We start from the raw sequence: 17,968 nt of genomic DNA on the forward strand, positions 1-17,968 counted from the left end.
AGATGTCATTTAACCCTAGTTCAATGGATACATATTAACTTACAAGTTACTGCGGTTCATAATAGCCCATCTCCGATCGGCATATATATATATATATATGTGTGTGTGTGTGTGTAATGCTTTTGATGATATGATAATATAGATTGGTGCAGTTAATGAGCAAGTGCAAATATCAAGGCTGTTTCATCTAAATGTTTGTGGTAGTGGTCCCCTAGCATGAAACTTTAACGGCCATGGAGTTATGCATTTGTAGTATTAATGTTGTTGGCTAGCTAGCTAGTTTTCCACCTTCAAATTACTACGGGGCTGTTCGGCAGCCCCATTTTTAAGTTAAAAATTAAAAAAAATAATTTAAGTTACAATTTTATTTGAGTTCATGTTCTTTTAAGTTTGAATTCGAGTTTGAACTCGAGTTTAGGACTAAAACTCGAGTTCAAGTTTTCTCTTTAACTTGAGTTTAAAAACTCGAACTCAAATTAATGAATAATATTTTTTCTATTCTTAAAAATGTTATAACTTTTTCGTTTTAATTCTGATTGAGATGATTTTTTTTCTATGCGTTGACAATGAAAAGACGAATAAAACCCCACCCATATACCCTATTAAAATTTTCCATCAGTATTGAGTTTTTATTAAAATATTATATAAATACAAATTCAAGTTTTGACTCACTCAAATACAAACTCAAAAAGATTCTTATCTCAAACCATATTCAAATGTACACAACCAAACACAAACTCAAGTTATAATTTCAACTCAAGTTATAACTCAAAATCTACACTCAAGTCACATAACTTAAAAACAGCAAAAAATAGCCCCTACATGCTTCCACTTTTGGATCAACAAACCGTCACAGAATAAAATTTTGCTGTTATCATTTGTTGACGATATGTACAATACATAATATAATCGATCCTTGTCCCTTAATTCTAATCAAGATGTTAATTATGAATTTCTAGCTAGCTAGCTCTACTTAGTTAATATGTGTACCTCAAAGATGAGTGAAAGTACGCAAGTGAGAAGAAGATAAAAATTAGGCCATCAATATTGAGCTTGTACGTAATAAAATTGATTGACGTAGAGTACAGTTTTTATGATGTTTCTGTTATGTACGTAGGTGCTAAAGAACTTCACATTGATTCTCAAAGATGCCAATGTCTAAGTGGAACTTTTACACTTGGAACTAGTACAACATCTAAATGCTCACATTAATTGCTCACAGCAACACAGCCTGCGATTCTGATTCTGATTCTTCTTCTTCTTCTTCTTCTTCTTCTTCTTCTTCTTCTTCTTCTTCTTCTTCTTCTTCGTTAATTCATAGAACTAATGTTCTCTTATTCTTTTCATTTTACTAAATTTTACTCGAAAAATGGATTCAGTTTCACTCTTACTAGTACTATCAGAATAATGCTAGATAATTCATTGATCAAAAAGGGACTTCAAAAGTTGGACTATAGAGTATCGATTCTTGAACCCATCTGGACTATAGAGTATCGATTCTTGAACCCATCAGGAGAGGAGAGGAGAATAAGAAAACAAATCCTACTCAGTGGAAACAAAAGATTGAAAATAAGATCACGAGGAAAAGAGAAAAGAGAGGGATAGCCTTTTATTATAAGGTTGAGAGGTGCAAACTACTAGTGCTAAATTTTGTTTTACTATTATTTTGACTTTATAAGGATTAGGAGCACCAAGGAGATTCATTGATTACCATCCAACAAAAAAAAAAAAAGAGGAAATTTATTGATCATGAGCTGCGACTGGAGTAATAGAAACAAGTCTTATTGTCTTGACAAAACCATGAAGTATATATGTTGAGTTAGAAAAAGTTGTGTACATGTGCAAATATATATATATATATATATATATATTTGGGGAAATGCACATAAATATAGCTGCTGTTGGAGTTAATGATCAGCAGCAGTTATACTAACAATATCAATAAAAAGTTGCCTAATCGCCTACTCCTCAATTAATGAGTTAATTAGTTCTGGTAATAAGTACGCACATGTATGCTTAACTTGGTCTATGTACTTCACTATAAAATGAAATCACAATTAGTTAGTGCAAAGTACAATATTTTCATTGACGCGTTAGGTATAGTAGTACTGTTGATTTTGAATTTTGATTCCAACTTATAGCCTGCAGGGATCCATTTTAAGTTTTTAATTAGTTCAAATTAAATTAAACAAAAATATTAAATTTTCAGATTTATCTAATTAGACTACCCAGATCAATAAAATGTATTTCCAGAAAGTTGAACTTTAAGCATCCCATTCCCCTTCTTCATTTTTTTTTTTTTTTTTTTTGGCTCTGATTAAGCATCCCATTCTTTTGTGGGTTGTGTGTTCAAAGGAATATATATTGCTACACAAAGTAGGGTACGTACTGTAAAATGGAAATTAATTAACCTAAACGTTAATTATCTTAAGGATATAAGCGTGGATTAGGTCCCCATGCGTACTATATATACAATTCATGGACCTTTTTCTCTTTCATTTGTCTAATTTTAGCATACTTCGTTTTCTTCCCAAATGAAAAAAACAAAAAAAAACAAAAAAAGAAGAAGAAAGAAACGAAAAGAAAAGAAGTTTATCATGCTTTGCAGTTTGCACTTTAGGCATATGATTCTAGGTTTAAATATTCTTGGACGTATACTTCTAAAAAGACTCCAAAGGCACGCGTATATCAACTTTTCAACTTGGATACAGAAGAGAATAAGAAAAGGATATCCTATTTCACTTTCAAATATATTTACCCACTTAGCCTAGCTATTTAACTAGATATATCATTCCGGGCAAATAAACAATTGGGGAAAAAAAAAGTAACGACATATTGTGGGCTTGTTTATTTTTATTATTTGCTAGAATGTACGATATTTTTTGTAAATGAAAAAGAAATGTGCAGTATTTAGCTAGGTTAAGCTTTTCGTAAGATCATAAGTCATGTAGAAATAGGGCACCGGCCACATGACATCTAGTATTAATGCTAATAATTTAAGAACTATAAGCTAGTCGAGAAACATATATGTGAATTAACGCAAAGTACATTACCAAACGACCATAACAAATTGACAAAAATACGTATATCGTATAGATTAATATCGAAACACCTCGAACAAATACAAAAGAAATGAGCAGTTGCTCTATTATCGTGATTGAGCAATATTTGTCATAAATTAGCAAGGAATTTATCTCACTCACTCTCATTCTCTCTCTCTCCCTCTCCTTCTCTCTTTCTTAGGGATGATAATTTTGCACACTAGTTCAACACGCCCCATAATATTTAAAAAGGGTTCATTTCACACCATAAAATATGTAAAGTGGTTCAAAGCATCCCTTGAATTAATGTTGTTTAATAAAATCCCACTAAACTATTGATGTTTTATCAGTTGCCCCAATTTTTTAATGATTCAGGGGGCAAGTTAATACAAAAGAAATAATTCAAGATGAAAGTTGATTTAAAATTAATAGTTTAGAGGCATTTATAACATTATAAGAAGTGTCACGTCATCATTTTATTAGTATTATAAACATATGAAGTATTTTGAATTAGGATACATAATTCGGGAATTAAAATAAACCTTTTCGAGTGGGAGGCATATTGAAACAAAATACAAAGTTCATGAGACATTAAGAAAATTTATCCCTTTTTTTATATAAAGACAAGCTAATTATTATCAAAAGAGCTTCACACATGCTACCTAAGTTGGCACCCTTTAAACAACTCGACTATATCAAACTCCCACTCCAATTTTTATTAATAAAAAATAGAGAAAATTAAAAAAAAAAAATCAGAAGCCAGTCATAAAGACTGAAAACAAAGAAACAGAATAAAAAGAAAACGCAAAGAAACGACACTTTAGAAAACATTATCATTTTCTCAAATTAAATCCTCTTACTCTTCGAGCTCTAAGTTTTTAAGACTTGTTCTAATCAGAGTGTTTGGCCAAATTATTATCAATTCTACTAGTAAAAAAATTCCAGATCACTGAAGAAGAATGAAAAATGGTAGTTTTCCTATAAAATAAAAAAGTGCCTAGTTGATCTCTTGTCCCCAAAGAATAAGGAGAGATCATTTTCTTCCTCTACTGGAGAAAATGAAAGAATCTCAGGTTGGAAAAACAAATTATTGTCCCCCGGAGGTCGACTTAGATCCACCAAAAGCCATGGCTTATCTCCTTTAGAAAGAACCAGTCTTCCAATAAGACCCTTTTATAACGTTTCATAAATTTTTACTGCAGTAACCTCACCCTTACAAATTTTTATCACAAAACTGATATTTTTTTTATATTTCTTAATTGCATCCCCTAGATTTCAATATATTGAAAGTAGCTTGTCTCAATTGGCTGTTTATATATAGATATATATATATATATATATTCATTGTTTGTTTCATTGTAGAAAGTAAAAATAAGTAAATAAAATATTGAGGAACCCGTTAATACAGATCAGCAAATTACTTGGTTTGCTATAGGATCATAAGCATTTTCCCAAAACGATGACAATTGACAAATCCGTAGTCTTGGGGCACTTAGCAGAGAGGCTAGATCCTAAACGCCAAGTCGTATTCAAGTCATACAATATACAGGTATATTATAATAGAATGTTGTTAATATCAACATTGGTTCCACGGGTTGAGAATTTGAGTTAAAAAATTAATTTATGTAAGAAAAAATACATAATTAAAAAAATTAAATTTAAACTTTTGTAAAAAAAAATAATATAACAAAAATTTGAGTTTGTGATTCTAATTGTGAAAATAAATGAAAAAATATCTTAAGATATTACTCTTTAGAGGGCAACTTTTACTTATAGGTTGTTTAGAGGACCGGTTCATCAAATTCTTTACCAAGCACACTCTTAGAAATATGGTAAGTTGGGACATCATTAGAAAACGGACCAACTATTGATGAGACAGTAAGAAGCAGTAAAAGCAGTAAGAGAGATTACATACATCATATATAAGGTACGTGTACGTAAGAGATATAAATGATGGCCTGAAGGGAGCGCACATGGCTCCAAATATTTTTAGTAGCTCTTCTGCTCTCTCTTCTGCGCCACTTATCGAGCTTATATATCTATATACTATTCTACAAATACCCACCCCACAAAAAGGATTCTAACAGCTGTAAATTTTTGTTGCACTACTTATTATTTCTTAGAGAGGTTGAAAGTAGAACCGTAAACGGTAGGCCCCTTTCATTAATTATTTTGTTTTTACAGTCCACGGTTCGTCTTGTAAAAGACTAAAAGCTACTTCATGCGTGCTTCAATAAGAAATATAACCCAACAATATTTTGGAGTTTTCTGCATGTTTATAAATATTAAATTTGATTAAAATCATATAAAAAAAAATTGATCAAAATCATATCAAAATAAAGTAATATTATACAAATCTGACAAAACCCTATTTGGATTTACAGTTTACCATAGAGCCCTACTACTAAAACTCTAATATATTTTTGAGTACTTCACGTTGTGACGCTGATCTTGTCAAGATTCTCATATGTTACTAACCTAATAAGGAGAGAGAGAGAGGGGGAGAGAGAGAGAGAGATTAAAGAACATGACAAAATTATGCGTGTCAACGAAACAGACATCATGAGGCAAATTTTTGAACAAGTAGCGAACTGATGATCCACATTCATTGAAGTATTTGAAGAGGGGAAAAGTACAGTAAAAGCAACGTCAAGATTAAAAGATCACTTAAATTCTGATCATGTGGGGAATTGCATGTCAATGTTTGAAGGCATAATATTAAACGACACACTTTTCATGCCTAGCTACTGCATTATTCTTTGAAGAATTAATACATATATATATATATATATATAGTGGGGACAGACGAGAGTACTTCTGCATCTTTGGTTAAATCTGCTTCTAATTTGAAATAACAAAGATCCGTCTCTTCCTAGTTTTATCCAAGAAAATCAGGCCATGCATTTCATATTGAAATAATTATTCTTATATAATAATGTGTAATTCGAACGATTTTTAACATTAGGTTCCCTAAGTTATGTTTGATGTGAACTAGCTAGAGTGGGACTGCATATATATATATATATATATGTATGTATGTATGTATGTATCTATATACTAGTATCGTCGTTAATGATCATGACCTAACTATTTGAGATAGTGTATATCTTAATGGATACTACTGTTTACAGTGTTCGTAGTTGTCCCCCACTTCCTCAATTTAAGGGGCGCGAATGAAAAAGAAAAAAGAAGATAAAGAAATAAACGATTAATCTATGTAATAAAGTTTGGCTCTACATGTATAGTAAAAGAACGAGTACGTAAAAGCAAATTATAAATCTATATATGATTGGTTCTTCTACAGAACTAGATCTTAATTTTGTGTTATGGTCTTGAGTCTTGACGTATGTATTGCTTTGCAAAGAGATACTCACTTGTTTAACTTCTTAATTGATGCACATGCGTATTAATTTTTGTTAGTTCACATATTGATTAATGCTAATTTTTCGAGGGGATTCTATTTACATCCCACCAACAGGGATAGAGTGGTAACTTTTTAGAACTATTAATACTTAATTAGGAACTTATACAGAGATGATTTACTAATTAACTAATATATAATCTGTTTTCACGAGTATGGGGAAGCATGATTGTGGGGATACAAAACGTAGAAAATGGTGCTGAGAAAGTGAAACCACACATAAATAGTGCAACTTAAAAAATAAAATAAAATAAAAAGAGAAGAAGAAGAAAAAGGTGAGGGTACCGATGGAAAGAAACCACAAAAAAGCTGTTAGATATCATTATCAGAGCCTTGAAAAGGAGTGGGTGTAGGGAGAGGTGGCTATTGTACTGAGTCACCTTTCTATCAACTATGGCTCTAATCAATCATAGTGATTGCCCACACTTTGTTATTATAGGGACTTTACAAAAATTAAAAAAAATTAATCATCCAGAATGTGGGCGTGTGTAATTTAAAAAAAAAAAAACAGAGAGAGAGAAATAACAATAATGAGTTGAGAAATTGGAAGTTGGGACTAGAACTATAATAGTTTGGTTAGGAGAGAGAAAGAGATATATCTGACTTTTGTCTGTGTGAGTTTTGGGTTTGTAGTTGTGACATTGTTTTTTTTGGTGTTTTTTGGTTATATTGTGTGTGCGTGTGTTCTTTTTTTTTTTTTCTTTCTTTTTTTGTGGGGCTGAGTGAGATAAATGACCAAAGATTTATAATCTCCTCTCTGACCAACCTCTGCCAGAAGCATCAAAACTCTCTCTTGGACAAGGTAGGATTTTTTCTCGCATCTGTTACTCTAATTCCTTCCTTTTCGTGTCAAGAAAACAAACTTTTTTCACTTATTTTCTGCCTACAGTTTCTATCAAATCCGTTCAAAAGTACTTATCATATAATATCGTTTGTCATTTCAGAATTCGGTTAAATGCTTTTCTTTCGTGTATTTGACATGGCGGATACTGCAGCTTGAGGTTGAAACTTAAAACCTAAAATTCTGCTCCTTTTTCTCTTGCTTTTTCTTTTTCTTTTTCTCCCAAAATTATTTTGCCCACACGAGGAAACTCAAAAAATCTAGTACCCCTTTACCACGTACAGTGTCATGAATTTGGAATAACAATAAAATTTCTAAGTATACATTTCTATTTTCTTCACGGTTATTTATTTATAAATTTTTATTATTTTGGGGGTGTTGTTGGGGTTAGAAATTTAAAGATTGCAATGGCAGGTTTTTCTGGGATTAGCAGCTGTAGCTGCTGTAGCAGAAAGTATCAGGTTTCAGGGTGGTGCTGCCCGTTTGCAGATGAAGAGCAACAACCAATAAGCAAAGACACAACATCAAAACTGAAAAATAATAATAATAATAATAAAATCCAGACAAAAGCAAATAGTTTACATTAGTACAAAAAGAGAGTGAGGGAAAGAAAAAAAAAAGTAGAAACTTTGGAAGAGTATTAAGAATCTGGATTTCCAGAGGAATCATCACCAAAACCAAGTGAGACCCATTATTCCCCAACAAATCCCAAACCCAACAACAACAACATCACAAAAGCAAGAGCACCAAAATCATCCACCACTTGCCCAAAACCAAATCCAAAACCAGCCAATACCACATGTAGATATCCTCAACCAAACCCAAACCGAACATGCAAAACCCAGAAGGGAGAGAATCATCGTCAACACCAAAAACGACATGCGAATGAAGGGTGTCGGAGGCGGCGAGATTGTCCAAGTCCAAGGAGGCCACATTGTCCGCTCCACGGGCCGGAAAGACCGCCACAGCAAGGTCTACACCGCCAAAGGCCCACGCGACCGCCGGGTCCGCCTCTCGGCCCACACGGCGATCCAATTCTACGACGTCCAGGACCGGTTAGGCTACGACCGGCCCAGTAAAGCCGTCGACTGGCTTATCAAGAAGGCTAAGTCCGCCATCGACAAGCTCGCCGAGCTGCCATCGTGGCATCCGACAGGGAATTCGGACCACGACGCGGATCCGGAGGCTGACCCGAATGTGAGTGTTTCGGGAGAGATGGGTATCGGGTCGGAGGAGCAGTCCGGGTACGGATTTCAGCTCCAGAGAGCGGAATTGAGTGCGGGCGAGAACACTGATTTCATCGCCGACACGATGAAATCGTTTTTCCCGACGACGACATCGGTGGCGGCAAATTCGTCCATGAATTTCCAAAACTACCCTCAGGACAATCTTCCGACGCAAGATTTGGGGCTCTCGTTGCACTGTTTCCAAGAGCAGGGCGGTGCGGACCACGCGCCTCCGAGCGAGCAGGCGATGTTCGGGTCCGTGGTCGGGTTCGGGTCGAGCGGCTACCAGAGGATGGTGGCGTGGAACGGCCACGATCAGGCGAGCGGCGGCGAGAGCAGGGGATTCGCTTTCTACGCGCCGCCGCCGCAGCTGACGGCGGCGCACCAGCAGGCTTTGCTAGGGCAAGGCTCCGCGGCGACGCCGTTTAGCAATCAGAGGGGAACCCTTCAGTCCAGTTTTTCCACACCGTTGGCTAGAGCTTGGGATGATATGCCGTCGATGGCCGTGGCGGCGGCGGCGGCGTCTCAGAGACCGCAACAGCAGCACATTCACCAGCACTCGTCTTCCTCGTCGTCGATCTTCGGGACGCGTTTCGCCTCCTACGGAGGCGGTTTGCCGGTGTTCCGTATTCCGGCGAGAATCCACGGCGAGGAGGAGGACGGCGGACACGGCGTCGTTTCGGAGAGGCCGTCGTCGTCTTCCTCTCCGAATTCTGCTCACAATTGAGAGAACCAAAAAAGAAAGCAAAAGAAACGAAAAGCTGGAATCTTTTCGTTCTCCAGTAGGTACGTTAAAAAGTTTCCGTATCGTTTTTCTTAATTGGTCCCTGTTTGTTTCTTTGGAAAAGCTGGCATTTACCATCGGAAAAAACAAGAAAGTTTATTCGTTTAAAATTTGACATTTTTGTTCATCCTCGTGTAGGCAAAATATCCGTTAACATAAGTGGAAACTGTAACTCAAAATAGAAATTTCAAAAAAAAAAAAAAAAAATTTTTTACTGGGGACTAACAGGTTCTCTTTTTTTTTTCGTTGATTTTTACCTTTTTTTTTTTTTTTTTTTTAAGAAAAAAAAAATTTCCAGAATCGGAGAAGAGGAGACTTAGTCAATTCAATGGTCTACGGAAAGGAAGAAACATATCTGGTTTGAGAAATTGAGATTGTTCAAGATTTCTTTTTTTTTTTCCGAACTAAATATTTTAATTTGGTCTCCAGTTATTTTATTTGTGGAGCTGCGCAAGTGATTATTTTAAGCGTGGTTATCTCAACTAAACTCTGCTTGCTTATTATATGTTCCGAATTTGTATTGCCCAATTTGAAAGTTGTAACTTAGAACTAAGTTTTAATGGTTTTACTTTGTTTGAACTTAGAAAACAAGGGGGATCATTTTAGCTCAAAATGAATCCCATCTTCATTTTGCTCAAACTTTGGCTTAAGAAAAGAGAGAAGTGCAACGTTTCAACTTATATGAATCATGTAATATTAGGATAACCTTTTTTTTTTTTCCGTCAAAAACTGAGAGAATCTTCTTGATTCTTGTACGTTTAAATTTGTTTCTGGGGGAAATTGTAGTGACTAGTGAATGATCTACTTTGTTTTACCTTTTTTTTTTAGTTAGAAGTGGGGGATTCAAACTCTTTACATTGTAGTGGAGTCGGATGTAGAAATAGACTATGATCTCGTTCACTTCGCAGATTTGAATTTTTAATTTGAACTGAGATGTGACATTTTCTGAGAGCTTTTCACTGTAGCAGAAAATGTTAGATGTGACATTTTCTGATAACTTTTTACTGTAAAAACTTAAAATTAAAAACTCGAATCGGTGAAATGAACGAGGCCTATGTCTATAACCACACATATTTTAGTAAATTACTAAATTAAATTTATTTATTAATAACGAGAAATGATTCAATAAATGTAGTGAGTTAAAGATTACTATAGAAGTGAAAATAAACCCTTTATGAAACAACTACATATTAATAAAAGTAATAAAAAAACAACGTATTTACGGTGATGTGGCAATAAGAATCAATAGAAAGGATGATGTTTAAATTATTCCAAGTAAACGAATAACAGAACATGTTTAAGGCCTTGGTGTAGAATACGAGAATTGTCAAGTAAAAGAACTCGCATGGTCCTGGAACATAATGCATGATCAAATTGATTAACAATTAGTCAGACCACAAAATACTGAAAAAGGGCCGAGCGCGTTTGGAAACATAAAAGAATTGACTTAATGAAAAACATGTGTTAATATAGGATTTTGAGGGCTAAAATGAGTTCATTATAGATTAATGGTTGGGATTGAGAGTGCGTTTACCAAACCCATAAAGGAATATAAAGAGAAATGTAATCGGATTGAAAAGTAAATTAATAGGATTAGGGTTTTTAAGTGCTTACTTGGCTATTCGATGATGTAGTAAAACATAATCTCATTTCTTTTCTCATGTTTTTTAAAATTAAGAATAACAGTATTATGAATGTAATCACTAAAATATCTTTTTACACAATTTTATAATTATTGACTATATAGTAATTTATTAAGTAAATAAATAAATTTAACATTCTTTTCTTTTAATAAGAAATTAATATAAAATTTATTTATTTATATATCTTTTTAATATTGATGCTATCAGTAAGCATTAAAAATATATTCTAACGTAAATTTCTATTATTTTTATAAATATTTTTAATATTTTTATTAATATCGGTATTTTTTTTAAATATTTTTGTAAAATTAAAGTAATAATATTTTTATTGATACCCATATTTTCATCTTTAACGTTGGAAGAGAGACAAATTTTCACCGTACCGATGTTTTCATCTTTGGTCAGCAGCTGTTGGAAGAGAGAATTTTTCACCCCAAGTCTTCCTTTTTTTTTTTTTATCGTTCCACCTTTCATGACAATTTCTGCCACGTTGCTGAAAAAAATCCTGCAGTCTCGTACCATCAATAGTTTTACGCAATCGATGCTGCTTTGCATATATGCATGATGATAGTACTATCCATACTTATAATGAGGCAAACTGTACATACTTATAATGAGGCAAAGATTGGGAATTTCATTCAATATTTACATGTCATGGAGAAATAGTATGAATTTCTTTTGAGAAAATAAAAAGAAAAAGAAAAAGAAAATCGTGTATGGTCTTTACATGCACCTTTTTTTATTCTCTTTCTTTTTTTTTTTTTTTTTAAGTTCTAAATTAGTAACATTTGGTGAAACTAGTTATTCTCTTTCTTTTTTTTTTTTTTTTAAGTTCTAAATTAGTAACATTTGGTGAAACTAGTTCGGGTGTTGCGTCATGACTTTGACAAACATGCAAGAATAGTGTTTTTTCTTTACCGGCTGAATAAAAAGTTGGGATAAAATCCTACTGGCACTTCATGTTATATCGTAATATGCTTTTAATATTTTGTATTTTTAATTATATTAAAATGATACGTCAATAGTTTTAAAAACAACTTCTTAGTATTATAAGTTGATTTTTGAGACGTAAATTGATTTTAATACGCTTCTATTTAATTAACTAAAAACCAACAAATCTAAAAAAAAATAAAAACTTTTTTATTTTGTTATTTTTTATAAGTATTTTAAAATATTTTTAGATTTTTTTTAAAAAAAATATTAATTTCTATTTAATTAATAAAAATAATAATTTAGACATTATATGTCTCAAAAATTAACTTCATAATACTAAGAAGATATTTTTAAAAATGTCGTTACCATTTTAATATTATAAAAAACATAAGACATCAAAAACATATTTTACTATAACATGCAGTATCAAAATGATTTTATTCCTAAAAAGTTTATTAGACAAGCTCAAAGCACGAGAGCTTATTTCTCGGTTTCACGGATCAAATACAATGTTAACGTCAAGGAGAACTCCAAGCAAGAGAAAATGGATTATCCTTGGCAACGTGAAAGTTCATGACCGAAACAGCAGGATCCAAACGGAGATGCAAGAACTCAAAAAATCATTCTAAGAGCCGGTAGCTACTAGCGTCCAACCCCAACCAAACCATTGCAATACAATGCTTTGAAATGTAATCGCTCATTCATATGTATATATATATATATATAGCACAAAATCATTCTAATAAAATACGAACATGCTCTTAGTATTCTATATTTTTTATAATATTAAAATGATATCTTGACGTTTTTAAAAATATCTTCTTAGTATTTTAAAACTAATTTTTAGGACATGTAATGTCTAAACTATCCTTCTTATCAATTAAATAGAAATCAATATTGTAGAGAAATTTTCATTTTGGTACTCTCTGTTATATTGAAATTTGAGTTTGGTACCCTTTATTTTTAAAATTTCATGCCGGTACCTCGACCTTTTTTAAAATCTTTTTTTGATACCTCAAAGTCATTTTTTGAAACACGAAAGACAAAATTACCCTTATTGTAAAAATTCATTTGTTGACTAGAATTTTAAAATTTTAAAAAATTTTATACCTGTAGAGCATAATCCTTTTTTAAAAATTCATTTCTTCAAAATCCTTTTTCTTCCTTCAATATTCTAGTCAACAGATGAATTTTTACAATAAGAGCACTTTTATCTTTTCGTATCCCAAAAAATCGCTCATATGTTCCAAAAAAGATTTTTTAAAAAGTCAGGGTACTAGCATGAAATTTTTAAAAACAGAGAGTACCAAACTCAAATTTCGATATAACAGTAAGTACCAAAATAAAATTTTGCTTTAAAAAAAAGAAATCTAAAAATATTATAAGTTTTAAAATATTTAAAAGAAAACAATAAAATAAAAAAGCTCATGATTTTTTTTTCCAAATATTAATATAGTAGTTTTTATTAATTAAATAGAATGATACTAAGGTTGTTTTACATCTCAAAAATCAATTTTAGAGTATCAAAAAGATACTTTTAAAAATGTCGATATACCATTTTAATATTATCAAAAAAATAAAATATTAAGAGCATGTTTCGTTATAATACAAAATATCAAAATAATTTTATTTATATATATATATATATATGCATGGGAAGAATATCCAGATTTCTAAAATATTAATCCTCCACAACAGCAGCTTCACCCTCTCAGATCAAAGCATTGGACTTGGAGATTGCCATATAGTTGTCCAAGTTTTGAGTTTTCGATCGAATCAACCTCCGTTTGCCACCACTTTATTTTGTTTTATTTTTTTATTTTTTATGTTTTATTTAGGAAGAATGAGAAAGGAAAGCCTGTAGTTTGGGCCTCTACATCCTTCCTCTTTGGTCAACTTGGGAAAAACCACTTCTATGGGTTGTAAAAATTACGTTAGACGGAAAATTTAGTAGGACGGAATTGAAATATAACAAATGTTAAAAACATTTAAAAATAAAAAAATTGCAAACTAATTATTATGATAACGTTCACGTTTATACTACAAAATTACATGGTAAATATTTTAATGATATTAATTTATGTTATTCGTATTTTTTTTTTTTTTTTACGATTTGCTATATTTCAATGACTATAGATTTTGCACATTTACCCTTGAAATTGTAAAGTTTTGGTAACTCGTCATTAAACTTCTAATTCTGACAATTTACACCCACGACTTGTAGAGCTTTGCACTGTGCTCCAGTTTCTCTCATCTAATTCCATATCTCTTATTTACAATTCTACTTTGCAATTATGACAACTGATTAAAACTCTTATACTAATCCCATCACCTTTATCCTGCTCTCACTTTTCCCTCCTATCAAATAAACTCTTACACACTTTCTAATAGTGGTGGAACTTTGGGCCGGCGGGCTTGCCCGCCGCACAAATTTTTCGGCCTCGGCGGGCAGGCCCAATTACCGGCCCATCCAAAGATGAATTTTTGGGCTCGGGCAACTCAAAAATAGACACCATGATGGAGCCCACCGCTGTCAACCACCGTCCGTCGGAATTTTTTTAAATTTTTCCGGCCAGGCCTGAATTTTGCCTAAATTTTACACAAATTTTGCCCGAATTTGCTTGATTTTTGCCCGAAAACCTGAAAAACGGTCAAAAATTTGACTGTTGGAGCCCTACCCGACTTGAAGCCCGAATTGCCTGAAAACCCGTCCAATGGCTAGTTTTTTTTTACCGTTGTCCGAATTTCTGCCTGAACCTGACCCGCCGAAATCCTAAAGTAGCCGTTGTACCATATTTTTTTTGAAAAAAATCAATTTTTTAACCCTAAAATTTTTCTATAAATACCCATCATCCCCCACACATTTTTATCACTCAAACTCTCTCAATCCCTCTCAATTTCTCTCAATCTCTCTCAATTTCTCTCAATCTCTCTCAATCTCTCAAATCTCTATAATAATTTTTCCAAAAACTATCACATTATCCTAAAGCTCTCTCTCTCTCGCAAGTTGCTCTTATTTTTTTTATAATGGATCCTTTTGGTTATAGTGGTATTCCCGTTGATGCCACAGACAATTTCCTACTAATGAATTAGTTACGCAAGAATCTACTAATTCGAGCCTTAGTGGACGTACTGGAGGTCGTGGTTGTAATGGTGGTGGGCGTGGAGAAGTGGCGAGTGTCAGTGCGACTGCGTCTGTAAGTGTTGCAACCTCTAGGAGGAAATGCAAGCGCACCTCGACAGTTTGGGATTACTTCAACATAATTGAAGAGATCGACAATGAAGGTAACACTATTCACGACACCACACGCTTGAGAAGACACTCCGAAAAGTGTCTTCAAAAGCTTAGCCAATCCAGCGAATCCGAACTCCGCCAAACACAATTATCTTTTGATCGCGCAACCGGTGGTCTAACCACTTAGAAATACGATCCACAAGTAGATTGTATGGAAGTTGCACGAATGATAACTGCTTTAGATCAACCACTTAGTTTTGTAAAGCATCCTAATTGGCAACGATATATTAAGGTTGTACATAATCTTAATGCACAGTTCACTTCAAAAACTACTCTTAAGAAAGATTTATTAAAATTATTTAAAAAAGAAAAAGAAGCATTAATAAACCTTTTACACTCGACTAGCGGCTGCGTTGCGTTAACGGCAGATATTTGGTCTGCCGTTGCCAATAAAGATTATTTAGCTATAACCGGACATTACTTTAAATGATTAAATTTAGATAAGAGAATATTAGGTTTTAAATGTGTTCTAGGATCACATAGCGTGGATTTAATATATAATACCATTTTAAATGTAATTGATGAATTTAGATTAAGAGATAAAGTAATGACTATAACATTAGATAATGCTAGTGCCAATACGAAAGCAATTGAGTTCTTTGAAAATGATTTAAGTTTATTTAGTGACGGTACTATTTTCCACCAACGTTGTGCATGCCACGTAATTAATTTAATTGTTCAATCCGGTTTAATTAGAGATAGTCTTGCATGGATTCAAGGTAGTAATAACTAAAGACAATAAGATTGGTTTAAGTTCTTACAAGCATTAAATATACCTCTTAGAGCATTAGCGTTAGATATGCCTATAAGATGGAACTCAACTTATATAATGCTTCAACAATGCATCCCCTATAAGGATGCTATAACAAACTATATGTATGCGAGTAAAACATATAGACTCATATGGTTGGTAAATTACCGAAGTTTTGTATCAATTTTTAGGTAGGTTTCATGAAGTGACTCTAAAACTTAGTGGAACATATTACCCAACATCACCTTTAGCTTTAGGATAACTTTTACGAATTAGTATTTTATTTAGTGAATATAGGGAAGACCCAATCTTTGGAGTTCCTATCCATTCTATGGAAAAAAAATTTATAAAATATTGGTCTAAGTTGCCTTTGTTGTATGGTTTAGGTACTATTTTTTATCCTAGATTAAAATTAGAAGGTTTAGAAAGTAGTTTAGAAAACTTAGGTGAATTTTTAGGCATCAAATGTTCAGACCAATATCTAATAATAAAGGAAAAAATATATTCGATCTATAGTAAATTTGATATTAGGTTTAGAGTACCTCATATAGTACAGGAACCGCAACAACAAGACGAAAACCCGCATTCATTCTTGAATGTTTTCGGGTTGAAGAAGAAGAAGAAGACAACAAACAGAAGCTAGGAGTGAATTTTCGTCAACAAGTGACAGTGGCAGCGGTGGCGGCAGCTTCAATGAGCTTATGGCATACCTCAGTGAAGGCTTAGTAGTTGACGGTAAGGCAGAATCATTTGACTTAGTTCAATGGTGGAGGGCATGGGCATTAACTTAGCCAATCCTAACTCGATTGGCAATGGATATATTTTCGATCACAGTCTCCACTATTTCATCCGAACAAGCCTTTAGTACGACAGGAAGAATACTTGAGAAACGCCAGAATGCATTGCAAAGGGATATCGTTGAAGCCTTAGTTTGCATTAAGGATTGGGATCGAACCGATCAACATCTACAGGATACAATTTCGCCGGCGAGCTAAGAATGGATCGATGAATTTAATCGATTAACATTTAATTTTGAAGACGATCATTCAGCTTCAAATTAAATTGTAAATTTGTAATTTGTAAATATGTATTTACTTTTGACATTGTATTTGTAATTGTATAACTTTGTAAGTTTGTAAAATTTGTAATTCGTCACAAAATGATTGCACTCTTTTTTCCTTGCCAAGTTTTTATCCCAATTGGATTTTTCTTGGTAAGGTTTTTAACGAGGTAATCATGAATTGCGAATTTAATATACATCATTAATATACATGATTAATTTATTCAATTGTGTTAATAATGTCTGTTGAATGTTGATTTTGATTTTTATATAATTTTAACACAAACTAACTTAATAATTATAAAAATTAAAAAATATTAAAAAAAATTTGGGCTATTCAGGCGGGCTCGGGCTACTCGGCCGGGCTTGGGCAACCAAATGTAAGCCTGCGGCCTGTTCAAGAGCATATTCAGGCTCGGCCGGGCGGCTTGAATTTTTTGGGCAGATCGGGTCGGGCATCAAACAAAATATCGGTATTTTCAGGCAATCACGAGCGGCCCGTCCAAAATTCCAGCACTACTTTCTAATACGGAAATGATGCTTCTTTTGTTTCATTCTCGACAAACCCCATCTTTGATCATTATTAAATTTGACTCTCAAGTCTCAATACAATTGCATTGTGAATGATCCATGGTGAGGAAGAGGGCCAAAAAATCGCACGTGGATCAAGAATCCGACATTACTATATCAATTATCATTTGTTTTACACTAATTAATAACATATAATCAAATAAAGAAAGGGAAAAATCGAGAGATAGATCATTGTTTAACGGAAAGAAATATCCTTTGTTGATTTAGAGCTACCAAGAAAAAGTCTTAATTGTACATAAAAGCACGTTATGCCAATTTAACGGAGCAAAAGTAATATCTCTATATCCCATAGCCCCTCACTGTTTCCTCATCTTTACGCATTTTATAGACCTGATGAAAGGTTGGAGTATTACAATACTTAAAATTAAAAAAAAAAAAAAAA

General features: G+C 33.1%; 1 protein-coding gene across 2 annotated transcripts; it reads left to right on the top strand.

Moving 5' to 3' along the window:
- Nucleotides 1-7,053: 7,053 nt before the first annotated feature.
- LOC21386539 (transcription factor PCF5) lies at nt 7,054-9,315 on the top strand. 2 transcript variants are annotated; one of them, XM_024164071.1, is made up of 3 exons: nt 7,054-7,264; nt 7,407-7,463; nt 7,718-9,315. In XM_024164071.1, the coding sequence occupies exon 3, from the start codon at nt 8,183-8,185 to the stop codon at nt 9,254-9,256; it is 1,074 nt and encodes a 357-aa protein (XP_024019839.1). In that variant the 5' UTR covers nt 7,054-7,264; nt 7,407-7,463; nt 7,718-8,182; the 3' UTR covers nt 9,257-9,315. The 2 variants fall into 2 exon arrangements, with proteins under 2 accessions (XP_024019839.1, XP_010087306.1); XM_010089004.2 differs by lacking the exon at nt 7,407-7,463.
- Nucleotides 9,316-17,968: the final 8,653 nt, after the last annotated feature.

Source organism: Morus notabilis, unplaced genomic scaffold (genome assembly GCF_000414095.1).
Source record: "Morus notabilis unplaced genomic scaffold, ASM41409v2 Scaffold33, whole genome shotgun sequence".
NCBI classification, from domain to species: Eukaryota; Viridiplantae; Streptophyta; class Magnoliopsida; order Rosales; family Moraceae; genus Morus; species Morus notabilis.

Bases quoted from the DNA above. Each gene is read 5' to 3' on its own strand.
- LOC21386539 (XM_024164071.1), top strand. From the start codon at position 8,183: ATGCGAATGAAGGGTGTCGGAGGCGGCGAGATTGTCCAAGTCCAAGGA.